Here is a 17,648-nt window from a genome sequence, read left to right on the forward strand (position 1 = left end):
GACTTCGGAAATGGGCCAAGGAGGTCCATGCCCACTTGATGGAAAGGAGTCTTCGGTGGATCGACGGGGTGAAGAAATCCGGCCGGTTTCAATGGAGGAGTCTTCCGACGTTGGCATTCACGGCATGTTTTGACGTAGGCCCGCACCGATGGGAGTAACCTGGGCCAATAATACTTTTGTCTAATCCGCGCGAGTGTACGGCTGACTCCAAGGTGGCCGGCGGATGGTGCATCATGACAGGCACTCAAGATCTCAGACCGCAGCTGTGATGGTACGACGAGTAGGAACACTTCTTCGCTGTTGGCAAAGTTGCGCTTGTAGAGAACACCAGACCGTAAAGTGAAGGTGTGAAGCCCTCGAAGAAAAACACGCGGAATGGGAGCTTCACTGCCTTCGAGGTAATCGATGAGCGGCGCCAACTCCGTGTCCGCCCTCTGAAGCTGCGCCATTTGGGTGGTACTAACAGAGCCCAGGAAAGGAAAATCATCGGTGGTTTCTTCGGTATTGATTGGGATAGGCGCGCGCGACAGACAATCCGCATCCTGATGCTTGCGGCCAGACTTGTAAACTACTGTTAAGTCGTATTCTTGCAAGCGTAAGCTCCATCTAGCCAAGCGTCCTGAGGGGTCTTTGAGGCTCGCCAGCCAGCATAAGGAGTGGTGGTCGCTTACCACACGGAAGAGTCGTCCGTAGAGGTACGGTCGGAACTTGCAGATGGCCCATATCACTGCAAGACATTCTTTCTCCGTCGTAGAATAATTGGTCTCGGAGCGCGTAAGTGTCCGACTAGCATAACTGATGACCCGTTCTGCACCGTCTTGCCACTGGATCAGTACTGCACCAAGGCCAACATTGCTGGCGTCAGTGTGGATGTCCGTGGCAGCATGCTCGTCGAAATGGCCGAGTATCGGAGTGCTTTGCAGACGGCTGCGAAGCTCGACAAATGCAGCCTCTTCGTCGGTCCCCCAGAGGAAGGGCGTGTCGTCACGGGTCAGTGCGTTCAGCGGTTCCGCGATTTTCGAGAAATCTTGAATAAAGCGCCTATAATAGGAGCACAGGCCTAAAAACCGGCGAACGGCCTTCTTGTCAGTTGGGCGTGGAAAACCTGAGACGGCAGCAGTTTTGTCAGGGTCCGGGCGAACACCTTGTGCGCTGACAACGTGACCAAGAAAGCGAAGTTCCTCAAAGCCAAAATGGCATTTCTCGGCTTTCATGGTGAGTTGCGCGGATTTGAGCGCTTGTAGCACAATGCGCAACCGCTCCAAGTGTTGGTCAAAGGTGGGCGAAAATATAACGACATCGTCCAGGTACACCAGGCAGGACTGCCATTTCAAGCCGGAGAGGACAGTGTCCATCATGCGTTGGAAAGTAGCCGGTGCTGAGCACAGACCAAATGGGAGCACTTTAAACTCATAGAGGCCGTCAGGCGTCACGAAAGCCGTCTTCTCCCGGTCTCTCTCGTCCACTTCGATTTGCCAGTACCCGCTTTTAAGATCCAATGACGAGAAGTATCTGGCGTTCCGCAATCGGTCGAGCGCGTCATCTATCCTGGGCAGCGGGTAAACGTCCTTTTTGGTCACGCTGTTAAGTTTCCTGTAGTCCACGCAGAAACGCAGAGTATTGTCCTTCTTTTTGACAAGAACCACAGGCGATGCCCACGGACTGGTGGACTGCTGAATGACATCGTCTGCAAGCATCTCGGCAACCTGATTCTGAATGGCTTCTCTCTCCACCGGGGAAACACGATATGGGCGCTGGCAGACGGGTCGCGTAGTCTCGTCAGTGATGATACGATGCTTGGCGAGTGGAGTTCGGCCGACCTTCGAGCACGTAGCGAAACAGTCCGCAAATTCTGCCAAGAGGGCCGACAGAAGATCCCTCTGAACCGACGGCAAGGCAGGATTTATTCTGACTGACTGAAGAACGTGATGTGGGCCAGCATACTCCGGAGAGGGTCCTCCCACGGTGCACAAACCTGGAACCTCAGCAACGTCGTGGAGGAAGGCAATAGCCATGCCTTTGGCCAGGTGCTGATATTCGTTGGCAAAGTTAGTCAGGAGGACGTGGGTGCGGCCGTCACGTAGTTGGACGAGACCTCTTGCAACGGCAAGTCCCCGCTTAAGCAGCAGTGGACTATGGCTGTCCGCTAGGCCCTCGTAGTCATGAAAGAGGTCGCTCCGCACGAGCACCAGAACACTGCACCGCGGCGGCACCGTGACGTCGTTCTCGACAATGCGCAGAGCGTTGCTGCAGGGATCGCGGGAGTCAAAGCGCGCCACGGCCTGTTTGGTCGACAACGTGACACGTGCCTCCTGAAAGTCAATCACAGCGCCGTTCGACTGCAGGAAGTCGATCCCCAGAATCAAGTCTCTGGAACACTCGGGGAGTACGACAAATTCACCAACGTACGTAAAACCACTAATCCCAACTCTAGCCGTGCACTTGCCCACAGGGGAAATTAGGTGGCCACCAGCGGTGCGAATGGGGGTCCCCGTCCACGGTGTCAGAACCTTCTTAAGTTCTCCAGCGAAGGCACGGCTCATAACAGAGTAATCAGCACCGGTATCGAGCAGCGCGGTAATGTCAGTGCCATCAATTGTCACACGCAAATCGGATGCAGCGTATCTGATACTGTCGCTGCCTCTCTCTGTCCGGGTATCGTCGGCTCGAGGGTTCCGCGATGGAGGATCTTGACACGTCCCGACGTCAGCGGCCTTGCCTCCAGAGGTCGCTGGTGTTAGTTTTCCCGACGCGGACTCGGCGAGCGACGGCCAGCAGAGCTACTCTGGCGGCCAAGGCTGGAAGAGCGATAACGGAGAGGCGAAGGGGAACGGGACTCGCGCCTTCCAGAGTAGGCAGGGTTCTGGCGTGCCCAGAGATGCTGTGCAATCTCATGCGGTCGTTCGCCGTTCTGAGGGCAGGGTGCGTCGGGATGGAAACCGCGAAGGCCCACTTGGCGGTACGGACAGGCGCGGTAGAGGTGACCAGGCTCCCCACAGTGGTAGCAGAGAGGCCTGCGGTCCGGTGTACGCCACAAATCCGACTTGCGAGGGCGTGGCCCAGCTGTAGCAGATGCGGTTGCAGAATACGTGGCGATGTTACTCACGGAGGTCGACGGGGTCACACCGTAGCCAGGCACGCTTGCGTGACATGTGCCGATGTTGCTCACGCCAGGCGTTGGGGTAATGGGACCGTAGCCTGTCGTGCGACGTACAACAGATGCGTACGTGGGTCGGTCATCGAACCGGGATGGCGCTTCGGGGACAGGAGGTGCCTGCGCAGCCTGTCGCACCTCGTCCCTGACAACTTCGGACAGCGCTGCCAGCGGCGCAGGTGCAACCTGAGGCAGATGGATCCGTTGCAGTTCCTCCCGGACAACGGAGCGAATTAGTTCACGCAAGGTGTCTGCACTGCCGCCGAGACACGACGAAAAGCCTTCGGGCACCATGCAGTTGATGTCCCGGTTGTACTGGCGGGCCCGTTGTTGCAGCGTCGTCTCCATCGTGGTCGCCTCGGTTAGAAATTCCGCCACCGTGCGGGGTGGGCTGCGCACGAGGCCCGCGAACAGCTCCTGCTTAACCCCACGCATGAGATGGCGCAGCTTCTTCTCCTCTGTCATGTTGGGGTCGGCGCGCTTGAAAAGACGGGTCATGTCTTCGGTGTACATGCGCACGCTTTCGTTCGTGCGCTGATTTCGGGAGTGCAGCGCAGCTTCGGCCTTCTCCCGGCGGTCAGCGTTGGGGAACGTAGCCAGGAGACTCCGGCAAAACGTCTCCCAGGTGGGAAGTGTAGCCTCGTGGTTTTCAAACCACGTCCGAGCAGACTCTTCCAGGGAAAAGTAGACGTTATTCAGCTTGCGCTCGTCGCACCAGCCGTTGTAGCGTGCGACCCGCTCGAACGTCTCCAGCCAGTCCTCATCGTCTTCGAACACGTCACCGTGAAAAGATGGCGGTGTTCGCGGTGGGTGGCAAAGGATCGGCGCCAGGGGCCTGGTGTCAGCGGCCATGGCAGTTGGACTCGACGGTAGAGGCTGGATCGGTGGCTGGGTCCTGGTGTCAGTGGCCATGTCAGTTGGACTCGGCGGTCGAGGCTGCGTCGTCCTTGTTGGCGGGGGAAGGGGCCCAAATTCAGGCGACTCTCCGCGGAGACGGCGGCTGGGTCGCTGGTGAACCGGTGTGAGGTCCGTAGTGACGCTGTACGGAGTTTGTAGGTCGGGAAGCGTACCCAGCACCTCCACCAAACTGTAGCGTGCAACGCCAAAAAGAACACCCGCGCAGAGACGAAAAACCTGCGGCGGTCCCCTAGTGGTTCGAGCGCGCGCGAGAGAGCCAACTAACTTCTTCCTCTTCTAGCGCATGCGCTACTTCTGTCTCTTCTTCGAATGCATGTATCAATATAAATACAGGCATGTATGAAACAAATCTACTATGAAGGCAGTTCTTAATAGCATAGAAATATTGCATGAAATGTCAACAAGAGAATGACTGCAATAAAAAACTAAACAATGACTAAAGAAATATAAAATTCGTAACAAAAAGAAAACCGAAAAAAAAAGAAACTTCTACCTGCATTTGTTTAAGTATGAGCGAAGGAGATGACGCAACATTTGAAGTCCATAATTTGTTCGTGAGTATGGAATTTCCCAGGTTTCAGCTTGTCGTGTAGTACGAATACGAATTAGATGGCAACTCCAAACCTTGGCCAACCGAAAAAGCTCCCGTGTATTCTTTCTATGAATGGTAAAAAGTTTGGCCTTTATGTTAGAACGGGAACGAGCACGAACGCGGTCCTTTGTGATTTTCCCATTTCATGCCATTGATACCGCCTGGCAATACTTACGGTCGGACGGTCGGTCAACTTCCTGCCACCTATAACCGAGGTAACACACAGTAGTTCGCTACTTTGCTATGTCCAACGTTAAAATAAGAAAGGTAAAGGCCGTTGCATCCGAAGTGGCGTACTAAAGTTCGTTACATCCAAGGTTCGTTATAACTAAGTTTGTATCGGTTTTTCGTAGCCCGGTGACCTGCCCATCATATATAGCATGGCGGGCCTCCTGCCGCAGGCTACTGACAGAAAGCACGCGTCATTTCCGCTTGAAGTGACCCTTCTAACGCTAACGCATTAAAATATTTGCCGACGTCGATATGACAGAGACTGAGTTGTCTTCTGAACTGCTGCTAAGGAGCAACTCAAGGGCCTGTGGTAGATTTTGATAAAGGTTGCCTCCGACAATCAGCTAACTGCCTCGTTGCAGCTTAGTGCACGCTTAATAAGCCCGAACATGCGGACGACTACAATGTGACATTTGTTAGTGGCGCTAACAGAAGCTGTGCTGAAACTAATGTGTGCGGAAGCATGGCACATTTATTGATAGCGGGCCCAGTTTCTACGCATCAAACTCTCGCATTTTTTACTTTTCTTTTTTCGTTTTCTCATCTAGTTACATTTACTCGTAATCTCTGGGCCATGTTAAGAATGCAGCAGAATGACCGCACATTTTCCAGAGCGTCAGATAACAGCAGCGCTCACTTCCTACTAGAAGTTTATTTTGCGCTAGGAATACGGTAAAAGCTACGGAAAAAAGAATGCGCATTTTCGTTCCTTTCTTCCATGCATCCTTTCTTACATTTTCTTTAAGATTAACCGTAAGTCGTCAGCCAATAATCATGTAGCCTCCTTTTATTCCTACGTGCCGCCTCTGTGCAGTTAACATTTAGTCTTGCACCTAAGAACGCAACTGCATTCAAGCTATCGTCAAACAGGGCGCCCAGTTCTGGCTATTGCCATTGGCTTCCATTAGGAAACATAGCCGCCTCTTAGGGACGCCTTCGAAACTGCTTTGCTTTGATGGCCAAATCGTAATTTTGCGAGCAGGATAAACATCTACGAAGACTAAGCAAACAAGGGAAGGGGCATGAGAGGCTCGTTATAAATATGAGAGAAGCCAACAGCCAGAGAAACCAAGGGACAGAGGGAATTTTTTTAAAGTTTATTTATTTAGTTTGTATCTGTCGTTGATTTAGAATATTACAGAATATGTTATCGCTTAAAGCTAATTTGGTTGTTTTTTCTTCTGCTTTTCAAATAAATTAGCTTTAAGCGATAACATATTCTGCAATATTCTAAATCAACGACAGCACAAACTAAATAAATAAACATTAAAAAAATTCCCTCTGTCCCTTGGTTTCTCTGGCTGTTGGCTTCTCTCATATCTACGAAGACTGTTAGCCGTGTAGAAAACGACTCCAATAGAATACCTGCGCTGCCCAGGTGGCACTGCAGTTATTCCACTAGGTGATTAAAAACTGCTGCCGTCAGTTGCTTGGGCCGCTACAAACGCGAGGGCACATTCTGAACGATTTGAAGCCCGCGTTTCGTTGACAACACTATTTGCCTCGCTTCTGTAGACATAACCCAGATAACTGACACGCACAACGTGTGTCTTCGACAGAGCGCAGAAGCTCATGCTAATAAGCTCAGGAAGGTGGCGTGGAATAGCACTACGAGTGCCCCAAAAACTGCTTGCTCCTCTCGCTACGCCGTGCATTACGGCGCTGCAATCGACACGGAAAATTTGAGCTTGGGTTCCCTATGGTTCGTTGCAGCTGTAGAAGGAACAGCACTTCACTCGTCTCTCGCAAACTGCACTGAAACTTAGCTAAAGGAGTGGCATACTTAAATTTCCTCCAGAAAACCTGTACCGTGATTTACGCGAACTTTGTTGCAGTTTGTTGAAATATAACCAGGCCTGCATCGCGCGTGCTCATGAGGAAATTCGACACGGTCCCTTATCTGGTGTGCGTATAAAACTGCTCCCCATGGACACCACCACCGATTCACGGCAGCGAAATTCGCATGTATATCAGATAAAATTGAAATTCTAACGTTATCGTCAACCCCGGACTGACGCAGAAACTCTCCCCTCAGCATTGCCACAAATTCACCTCATTAGTGCAACAAATCACCCGATCCCTTTCGGCGGCGTTCTGAAATGTCCAGCGACATTTATAAGCGACTGGACGCTGTAAGGTACAAGTAGACATGTTTCAGCGATGCGCAGCTAAACATTGCAACGAAGGCGCACGAAGACGCATTGAACGAAGACTTATTGTTGGCGTAGGTCGCCAATAGCTGGCTACGGTCTCAAGAAGGTAGGGTTGCCTCGTGGTTCTTATACCACGTCCGCGCCGAGTCGTCGAGAGCGAAATAAACTTACGCTCCGCATCCCAGCCGTTGTACTTGGCGACGCGTTCAAATTGGTCGAGCCAGTCCTCCGCGTACTCGAGCACCTCGCCATGGAAGGTCGGGAACTGAGTGGGTGAGCCTCCGTTGCTAGCCTTTATGGCCGCGTCCGCCCTGGGAATTCCGGCTGGAGCTCTGGTCGGAGATAAAGGTCAGAACTCTGGTGACTGACTTGAGTCGGCGGCTCGCAGTGCGATGGACAGGAGTTCAATCGGCATTCATAGACAGCTTTCGGTGGGTAGGAAAAGGCGTAGGAATCTGAATTTGTCCTCCACCAAACCGCCGTGGTCGCTCAGCGGTTAAGGCGCTCGTCTACCGAGCAGGAGAACCCGGGTTCGAACCCGACCGCGGCGGCCGCGTTTCGATGGAGGCGAAACACAAAGGCGCCCGCGTGCTGTGTGATGTCAGTGCACTTTACAGATCCTCGGGTTGTCGAAATTATTCCGAAGAACTCCACTAACTACGGCACCTATTCTTTCACTCTCACCTTTCTTGCTCCTCTTACGGCGTTATTTAGGTGCTCACAGAGATGCGAGAGGCACATACTCCACCGTTTCCTTCCCGCGAAAACCAACTTACCTGATTTATGTTTTACCTCCACTAGAAAGTAACGAAGACTTGCCAGAGGCGCAATGGCACAGCAGAGAAGACTCCATCAGATGGCAGACTCGCCCACAGGCTCACTTTTCCCTTGTCTTTCTGTCTAACTCATGAGCATGCGGCAATATTTATACTTCGGTTATGCGCTGCTCTGTTGAAAACTACAGCTGAACGCGACACACTCATCAGTGTAGCAGACGGCCGTTTATAGAACTCTCACTGTCTAAAAGACTCTGCGAAATATGCAGCAAGCATGCGATGTGATCTCTGCGGTATTTACAAATTTACACGATGCTGCACCGATGCAGAACGTTTTACGCATTCACTCTTGGCGCTTGAATATTCGCCGAGACAGATTGGCTGTTCGGACCGGAATACTTTGAACGACTCCTCTATAATTCACTTTTCTACTCCTATTTAAACTACTGCCATCTAGTGTGGGGCACAGCTACGGTTAGCTGTCTTCAGCGTATCTACATTTTTCAGAAAAAGTTTCTTCGTCATGTTTACAATGTCCCCTGGGGCTCGCCAAGCAAAGATCTCTTTCTACAAAGTGGTGTGCTAAAAATACACTACTTGTATAAATATCGCTTGAGTGTCCGGTTTAAACTCGAAACACGTAGAAATGTAAACCAAATACGTAAACTTGCTGAACTACATACCCGAGATGGAAGCTACACAACAAGGTATGCGGAGACATGGATAGTCCCGACCCCACGGTTAAACTCGGGTAGAGAACGCCTGCAGTTCACTCTTCCGTCCCTGCTAAACGCGTATATATATAATAATTTTGACCTTTTCAGTTCGTCAAACAGGTCTTTGCGTGCTTTGTATGCTAGCATGTAGGATTTTTGTTTTGTGCTTTTTTTCTTTTCTCTTTTTTCTTTGCTGCCATTAATTACCTGTGTCTACCCAATGTGAATATTGTGTCAATATTGTATAATGTTCTTTCGTTTTGTCTTGTACCTGCTCATTATTGTATACTTGTTATCACGCTTTGCAACTGCATTTTGTATTAAAAGCCTTGCTGTCCAGCAGCTGCCAAGCGAAAGGGGGCTGCGGCTTAGTCAAGCTGTCTCTCAGCTTTTTCTGCGCCTCCGCTGTCTGTATCTATACAAGGCAGAAATAAAGAATTTGATTTGATTTGACTTGACTCCTTTAATGTTTATCCTGCTCGCAAAATTCTGATATGGCCATCTAAGCAAAGCAGTTTCGAAGGCTTCCCTAAGAGGCAGCTATGTTTCCTAATGGAAGCCAATGGCAATAGTCTGAACTGGGCGCCCTATTTGACGATAGCTTGAATGCAGTTGCGTTCTTAGGTGCAAGACTATATGTTAACTGCACAGAGGCGGCACGTAGGAATAAAAGAAGACTACATGATTATTGGCTGACGGCTTACGGTTAATAGTAAAGAAAATGCAAGAAAGGATGCATGGAAGAAAAGAACGAAAACGCGCATTCTTTTTGCGTAACTTTTACCGTATAGTCGTAGCGCAAAAGAAACTTCTAATAGGAGGTTAGCGCTGCTGCTATCTCACACTCTGGCCATGGGCAGCCATTCTGCTGCATTCTTAACATGACTCAGATTACGAGTAAATCTGACTGGATAAGAATACGACAAAAGAAAAGTAAAAAATGCGAGAGTGTGATGCACAGAAACCTGGCGCGGTCCCTGTGACAGAAGTTAACTGTCGTGCCAAAGTAGGCTAGGGTGCCGATCCAGCGGCACCCGCACTTCTCGCCACCCAAGCGAGAAACAGGGTGGGAAAAATCATGAGGAATCGCATTTCTTTGTCGGAGAAAGTACCAGAAGAGTGCGTGGTAAATAGACTACCCGCCCAGTCCACTTAACTATCCTCTCCAACAATCACTCAGAAATCCGCCTTTGTGCAGCACGTGTTCAGATCAGCCGCAAGGAATATACCTTAGCCAAGTTCGTTTTGAAAGACGAGGACAGTGGCTTTGGAAGTAAACAGTTTATTGTATAAATTAGGTTAGCAGTAATGAATTGTTTCAGCTAAGGCTTTTCTCTTCGGGCTTCATTTGAGCTCAGCCCAGTGCTGCTGGAGGAAGGCAATGGCTGGCCTGTAGATTTCCTCGAAATAAGGCAGCTCGGACTTGACGCGCTCGTAGTAGCTGGACAGCTTGGGGAACTTTGTCGTGTCCACGAAGGAGTTCTGGAAGAGAAGGAACAGCGTTGGTACCAATAGTGGTGGTAGCACGGAAGCGGCGGCATAGGATAGCGAGGACATGTCGGCGATATGGCTTCCACAACAAGTAGGCGCTTGAACAAACTTTGCGATACAGAAGTCCCTGGGGAGGCTAGTTTCAGGAATTCAAGGGAGATTGAATTGCGTGAGGGGAGGGTTGCTGGAGCGGCGATGGAGTTGTGCTGGCCCCGGAACTAGGGGCACCGCTAGGCAGTTACGGCAAACAGTTGGTCATGTGACTAAATAACTGCCTAACTGTCTAAGTGTGAAGGAAGCTCACCTCTAAAGCGATAGCAAGGTTAGAGATAAGGCACAGGTCGGCTAGGGTGAGGTTGTCACCGGTGGCAAACTTGCCATCCCCGACGAGGTGGTCGAAGCCCTTGAGGACGTTCTCCTCATAGGCGCTAACTTCCTCTTCAGTTGGCTTGGTGCTGCCACAGAAGAGAGGACGCTGCGAAGAGTGAACAAAAGAAACAGATGAGACGAAAGGGGAAGCGAGACAGTAAAGCCAGTGCGTGAACCACTGAGGGAAGGAGCATGTGTCGCATGTGGAGGGATGAATTCAGACCAAAAGAGAATACAGGGCGAAGAGAAGTCGGTGCCGGAAGCAATGGCTAGTGCAGACGGTCAACAACGATTCAGGAAATTAAAAAGGGTACGTGAAGCGCGGAATGGGTGAAGAATGCGTGAATACTTATTGATTGGTCACATGAAGATAAGGACAGATGACTGGCGTGGGAAACGAAGACGGGAAGGCGAGAGTAGGGGGGTCCGTCGCGTATCGGTGACGAACTAAGCGGAGCAGTGATGCGAAACAGTATAAAGGAAGCGGTGAAATTGAGCAAGGAAGGCGCTACCAGTACGAATAGCGATTGGTATAAAGGGAGCAAGGTAATCCTGTATCGTGTACGCGCAAGCCGGTATGAAAATGAAAGAGCCAGAACAAACACGGCAACTCACAAAGAAGAACAGCTGCTGAGGCTGAATCGTGTTTGCCACAGTGGCCAAAACCTGGTCAATGCGAGCACATTCCTTGTAGCAGTCCGGGTAAAGCTCAGACTCGGGGGCGTGGGTGCGCAGCAGGTAGTAGGCGATGGCGTTGCTGGAGGACAAGAAATAATGTACTTAAAGATCAGAGGCGCTAGTTTTCAAGCTTTGAAACGGCTTGTGTGTAAGATAGGGCGCGCTGGAGAGGAGAGAAAGAACAACAAGCAATGTGGGAGGGGGCATGAGAGTTGCCGTCAAACAGGGAATGACGAATGACACCGTAGAGCTAGAATCCTGAAAAGTGGACAAACTTCGTTGCATGTGCGATAAGAAAGTTCGCTGTGTAATCTACTCGCCATAGAGGACACAAGTGGGTTGAAGAGGACTAGACGGCTTATAGGGGCACTTATACGACACTAAATGTAGCGAAGCTGTTTTAGACGAAGACAAACGTACATCAAAAAAAGTACTGGTTAGGGTGGTGTAACAGCGTCTCATGGGAGTACAGAGATCGTCGAGAGGCTTGAGGTGGAGGAATAGCAGTCAGTGATAGAAATTATTAGGTCATCAGCAAGCAACAAGGAACCGTTGCAGTGCCGCACCAGCAAAGGCAGCATGCGCCGTCTAGTGCGAGATAAGCGCAACGCCTATACGCGACACAAAAGGTAGACATACCTCTCGTAAAGCACGAAGCCATCTTCGTCAAGGGTGGGCACCTTGTGAAATGGGTTCAGCTGAAAAAGGGTAGCCAGATCGAAGGCATGAGTGAGGGGTGGGAAACAAAATGGTACCCTAGACGAACAGCACTTAGAGTACTATGTGTGCGCAGTGAATGGGATTGACGTGGGGCCAATTTCAAGAGAAAGATTAAGGTAGTACAAAGCGTTCTCGCGCCGATTGCGAAATGCAGGGCGTGGTTTCCGTTTTGTGAAGCAATAGTTCTGAAGACTTTGCAATCGAGGAGTTACATGAACGCATGGCTGGTGCACAGAAAAGGCAGACAGAAGGCTAGAAATATTAGCAGGCAATGGCCAGGTGGTCTGAACCGGTGGTGCACGAAATCACGGAAAGAAAGACACGCAAGTGGAGAAACTGAACCGAGAAAATAGAAGGATCCGAGTAGCCGGAGATATGGAAAGGAATCTCGAGCTGGTGGACTGCCCGCGGCGCTCGATGAGATACAGGAAAAAAAAAAAAGAGTGGCGGAATTGATGGGCATAGCAGAATCGGAGTGAACGACTGGGCCGAAATGCCGTGAAAAACGTGCCGAAATGACGCTGTAGTTAGCGCACAGGATACACCAGCAAGTCACGCTACTACATGAGTAGCTAGGGGAAGGAACGAGAATCCCGTGCCTGAAGCTGTGAGGTGCCGCCATCATCACGCTTAACATGAACGCTAAAGTGCGTGGCTTGAACGGATACCAGCGCCGCGAAGCGGTGGCCTCAGGAGCAGGGACAATGACTGGGCTGGCGACAGCTGGCGCGCAGTTCGACCCGACTTATCTGTCGCGAATCTAACGAGCGGGGTGTACGTGGGTCTGACGCACCCCGCTTCATCAAAATATGCTCGCGGGTGCGCTCTCACGCATGCAGAGAAAAACGTTGCAATTTGCTTGTTTGGGAAGTCCGACGGTTCGAGCGACAGCTCATGCACCTTTCGATTTTGTCCTCCAAGCTGGTGGTTGAAAGTAAGACACATTTGGAAAGCCGGATGAAACGCGAGTACGTGGCGTTGCAAAAGGGCTGGGTAGCAAAGAAATGCCTGTTATAAGGTTGGTTGCTCGCGTTGCGTGTTATCGGCTGTTCGGCATCTCATTTGTCCACTGATCGGAACAGTACGCATTCTAGTGTGTACGCAAAACATAAGCGTGTGCTTCCAGCTAGAAAAACGCGCACCCACGTTTGCTTTACATTTTCTGAGGCGCGCGAACTCCAAAGGCGCGCGAACTGCCGCACGTTATGTCCGGTTGCCGAGATAAAGTGCAACGTTTTCTGAGCGCTCATGATACCGCGGATATGAAGGACGAGATAAAATTGGCCCGTCAAGAGCGAATACTTTCGCCGAGACGGAAGACTGGGCTTGATGGCAATCCACGTTTAACGGAGCAGCGCAGAAACACGACGGCACTATCCGCACACGTCAGACACAGCCAAGAGAAAGTGAAGTCTATAGTCGGATACAACTTAAGTCTGCAGTGAAGCTCCGCCCATATCCAGCCTTCGCGCACAGAATTCCTCCACGACAAAAAAGTAGTCCGCTGCTTAAACGCTTCTTACGTTAACAAGAAGCTTATGACAAGAAAAAAATTATGACCTCTAGAATTTTTATTCACGAATAGTTTGATATAGTCAAACATTAAAAAGCTGATTTCGTTTACAGTTGCGATTGGCCAGCGGAGTAATACAAGACGCCGCGGACCGCAGCCCAGTGTTAGCAACTGCTGTTTTTTTAAGTTGTCTCCTACTATAGATGCGCTCCAGACATCTTCAGCCATTGGAAACGTTGTAGTGTGTTTCACGATAAGGAAACGGCGAACTCACGACCACGTGCCGGTGTTCGGGCACAGCCCCCTCGCCTGTCTATCTCGATATAAGCACATGCGTGCTGGTTTGCACGGGCAGTCGTCGACCGGCGGGACGCGCGGTCTGGCGGCCGGCTGGCAAATCCGAGTTTTTGTTGCATCTCGGCTACAGTGCCGTTTCCCCTCGAAAGACGCGACAAAGGTATACAGAGCGTTGTGTGGCCTCCAGCGGCCAACTTGACGCCGGGGTCATGCCAAGCCACGCCTTAGGCGGAATGTAAAAGTTAATTTGACATCGCTGCGAGCGAGGAAAAGAGAAAGGCCGCAGTGAAGGATAAAGAGGCAGTAGAACGTGTCGGTATGAAGCGAAGGTGCAGAGCTTGCTAACAATACGAGAGGAAGAGGTGATAGAGGAGAGCTGCCGGTGGCGCATCGGCTACATCGCGACACAGAACGGACACCACATCACTAGAATTGGCAGTGCTTTCGAAAATAAGCACTAAAATCAAACCCCGTCTGGACAAAGACGGAGTCACCGCACGTCTTCCTACGAAAGTCAGGCGCATAAAGCTGTATTACCACCATATCTGAAGGCAACACTCAGTTGTAATGCATTACATCAGCCGGCCTTATAGGCGGCGGTAGAAGGACAGAACTAAGAAAATGAACGGGATCAGAGAAAGGGAAAGTTGGAACGGACCTGCAAAAGCTACGTCGAAGTTTTGTCACGCACACCTCAAAACGAGGCTTGAAGGCAGATTTGAGGGAGCTGTGTAAAAGGGGGCGTTTCTAACGTACAACGCGATAACCTCAGCATGTGCAAGTGCAAGATGACACCGCTGTCCGGAATTGTGCCGCGCAGAAGGAACCGAGTGCTCCCCCGCTCACTGCCGAATATGTGTACGTCGAATTTCAACTGGGTTACTATCAGTAGCGTCAGCCTTGCTATGCACGAATGAAAAAAAATATGCACAAACTACAGAGAAGACACCCACAAACCTTGATGTAATCATCTGTGAGGTGCTCCTCCTTGGAAAAATCCACGCTCTTGAGGGTCACCTCGACACCGATGTGCTGGGCGAGCGAACGCACAAAGGTGCAAGATGGGCTACCAGCAAGGTTGTAGAGGGTGACTGGCATGGCGGCGGTGATTGTGGAGCCGCGGTGCTTCTTTGAACTGCACAAGAGAGCGGAAGAGTGCGAATAACCACGAGTTCACCCGGCGAGCGCAGTTTTTAAAAAGCAGTCAGGAGGGAAAGAGCGCCGCGCCCTCCCCGCAGTATCGTTTCGCACGACCCCTTGCGTCCTTAGATTGCGGCCGGAAACAGAAAAGCGCTGCACAGCGGACAACAGTGAAGGAAAGCGGAAGCGAAAGGAAAACGGAAAAACTGCTTGCCTTTCTTTATCCTGCGATGAAGTTTGTCGTGTCGATTACAGTGCCATAACGCACAGCATAGCGGGAGAAGTATGCATTTTTTCGCGTGCCTGTAGTAGCGGCACTCCCTCTAATCTGTAGTGATTTTCCGCGTTACCTGTTTGCATATTGAATACATTAAAACACAGTACATCTAAATGTAACTCAATACAATACAGTACAATACATTTGCGAAACAACACATGTTTGTTTTCCAGAAAAAAAAAATGGATAGTCTCTGCTGTTAAATGCTACAGATAAGCTTAACGAATGGTGGGTGGTGACACATTGTTAATTTCCATGTAGGGCATGTCTGTTTCATTGCCGGAATTTGAAATTTTCCGCAATAACTTCGAAACCTGTAACAGCCTTTTGGATTATAGAACAATATTTGAAAAAGAATTTAACATGACGACCTGCCAACCGCACCAACCAAAAGCAGTGTGACACCAGACAAAACCGGCAGCACAGATTGAATACATTTTTATTTCCGCGCAGGTATTTGCTATATCAAAATTCATTACCGGGCCAACTTAGTCTCTTGGCTGTGCACTACACTTTATATGCGTCACTTAGCCACAGGACAGTTGCTCTCCATTGTTTAAGGAGACGTCCTAAAACGCTGAAATTTTCGGCAGGAAATTAAAACTGGTTCAGGGATCCAGGTAAGAAGGAACAAAGTGAACTTCCAAATACGCATCATGGGCTATAAATAACCCACATCAGCACCATTGGTTCATTAAACTCTGGCAAATGAAACTGCTGCCCTTACTGCACCAATACCTCAAATCGGACTGTGCTGTTCACGAAAGCAATCTTGTTCAGTAGCGGGGTACTCAACTTTACAGCTGCTCTTTTTCAAAACAAGGACCCTAATCAAAATGTACGGAAGTGCTTTCATATATGCGCAATTCAGATACTTAAATTACCTCTTCAGAAATACCTGCCAGAAGCGCTAGGTGGAGACACCTGTTATTAGAGGTTATTAGATGTTTCTAGCATACCGGAGACTTATACCGGACGCCCCCACGCACTGGCCTCGGCTGCCCGCCACCCATGTCACGCCGGAGTCGTCCGTTATGCGTCTCCGCTAAAATGCATCCGATATGCTTAAAACGTATATTATTAGACGTTTTTAGCATACCGGAGAAGTACAGTCGCGAGTAAAAAAGATTAGCACACATGACGGAACACCGGGGCGCCGGAATGACAACGCGTGGCGCTGCGGGTGACGAAGAGGCTGATAACGAGAGTGCCGGGCCGTTCCCATTCTACAGTATTAGGGGGGTTCAGCGGACTGTAACGGACCACCAAAATGACTGGCTAAAAGCAGCGCTATTATCTACTGTTCCCGCGAGTTCGTTTTGACAAACCATCGCGCACATAAAAAAAACAGTAATAAAAAGAAGCCATCTTTGCTCATGATTACCGAGCCAAAATAAATGCCGCATGCGCAGTCACGTAGGGTCGGCACTTCGACGCTCGGGCGGTGCACGCTTGATAAAGCTTACTTCCTGCTGTTCCGCCCCCCCCCCCCCCCCTCCCCCCCTCTAGGCTGCAAACATGGAAACGGCTCGATAGGCAGGTCTGCGAACCACAGCGCCGCGTGGTGAAATATCCTAATTATGATCGCCAGTGATCGGTGCTAATATTTTTTTGCTCGCGACTGTACTAGCGGAAACGTATACCGGTTTACCGGTCCCTCCTGCGCATGTGTAGGAGGGGTCCGGTAAACCGGTATATGTCTCCGGTATGCTAAAAACGTTTCTTATTTGGTTTTATAACGCATAGAGTGTAATAAAGATACTACGCGGCTAGCAGTTACAATTCGTGACGCGTCCTAAGAGAGTCTCAAACACATTGAAGGCGCGATTACGCCATGCGAATTAGTGTTTACAACACCTGGCTCTGCAAGGCGCCACAGTTTTCGGTCACAGTGTAAAACGCTGCAGCATTTTTTCCCATGTAAAAATCCGCCTAACAACGGAGGTCCGACGCGCGACAATGTGGGCGATCCTCTGTTTTCCCCTATGTGGTGCCGATAAAGCCAGGGTCACCATTATAATGTGCAGGTCCAATCTGAATGAAGGACAGCTGAGTGTGGAAGGTCAGATAGTGCTTTAGGTGCCGTGTCATATGTGGAAGCCAAATATAAATGCGTTTTATGCTGCTGAGGCGAATCGTCGCCAGCTCGCTCCTGCCTAGAAGGGGATAGCGCTCGTTTAGGAGAGGAAGGTTTTAAACAGTACCTGAAAATTGCAGACTGGTTAGAAAAATTTTTAAAATAACAGGGAATGTGAGCGCCGGCCAGTACTCAGTTTCAGGGGGTGCTTATAACTCGCATAAACAAACATATGTGCGCGCATGTTCGGATGCACCGCATAGCGCTGACACGCGCGCGGTTGCATTTCTGCGCCTCCCGGTGATATCAAGTTTAAGGCTGTAAGCTTTCCCTCTAGATATAATAAGGAACGCTATGATAGCGCTAGGCCGTTATCTAGGGACGCCAGAGGTCGCGGGAAGCTATACTGCGGGGAGGGCGCGGAATCCTTTCCTTCCTGACTTCCCATTTAAAAGTGCGCCCGCCGGCGGAACTGCTGTCCAGTCGCACTCATCCGTTTTGCGGTCCTTTTCGAGGAAGCACCGCTGCTCCACAACAGCCGCTGCC

At 50.3% G+C, this 17,648-nt stretch overlaps 1 protein-coding gene across 1 annotated transcript; it reads right to left on the reverse strand.

Moving 5' to 3' along the window:
- Positions 1–9,881: 9,881 nt before the first annotated feature.
- Positions 9,882–14,779, reverse strand: LOC149363538 (glutathione S-transferase 1-1-like). Its single transcript, XM_089569943.1, has 5 exons — positions 14,566–14,779; positions 11,718–11,776; positions 11,016–11,157; positions 10,336–10,506; positions 9,882–10,022 (listed from the first exon to the last, which is right to left on the reverse strand). Exons 1-5 carry the CDS (start codon positions 14,704–14,706, stop codon positions 9,885–9,887), a joined length of 651 nt encoding a protein of 216 aa, XP_089426069.1. The 5' UTR covers positions 14,707–14,779; the 3' UTR covers positions 9,882–9,884.
- Between the last annotated feature and the right edge of the window lie 2,869 nt (positions 14,780–17,648).

The sequence above is a fragment of the Amblyomma mixtum genome, chromosome 2, assembly GCF_055824585.1.
Source record: "Amblyomma mixtum isolate Tamu chromosome 2, ASM5582458v1, whole genome shotgun sequence".
Classification (NCBI taxonomy): domain Eukaryota; kingdom Metazoa; phylum Arthropoda; class Arachnida; order Ixodida; family Ixodidae; genus Amblyomma; species Amblyomma mixtum.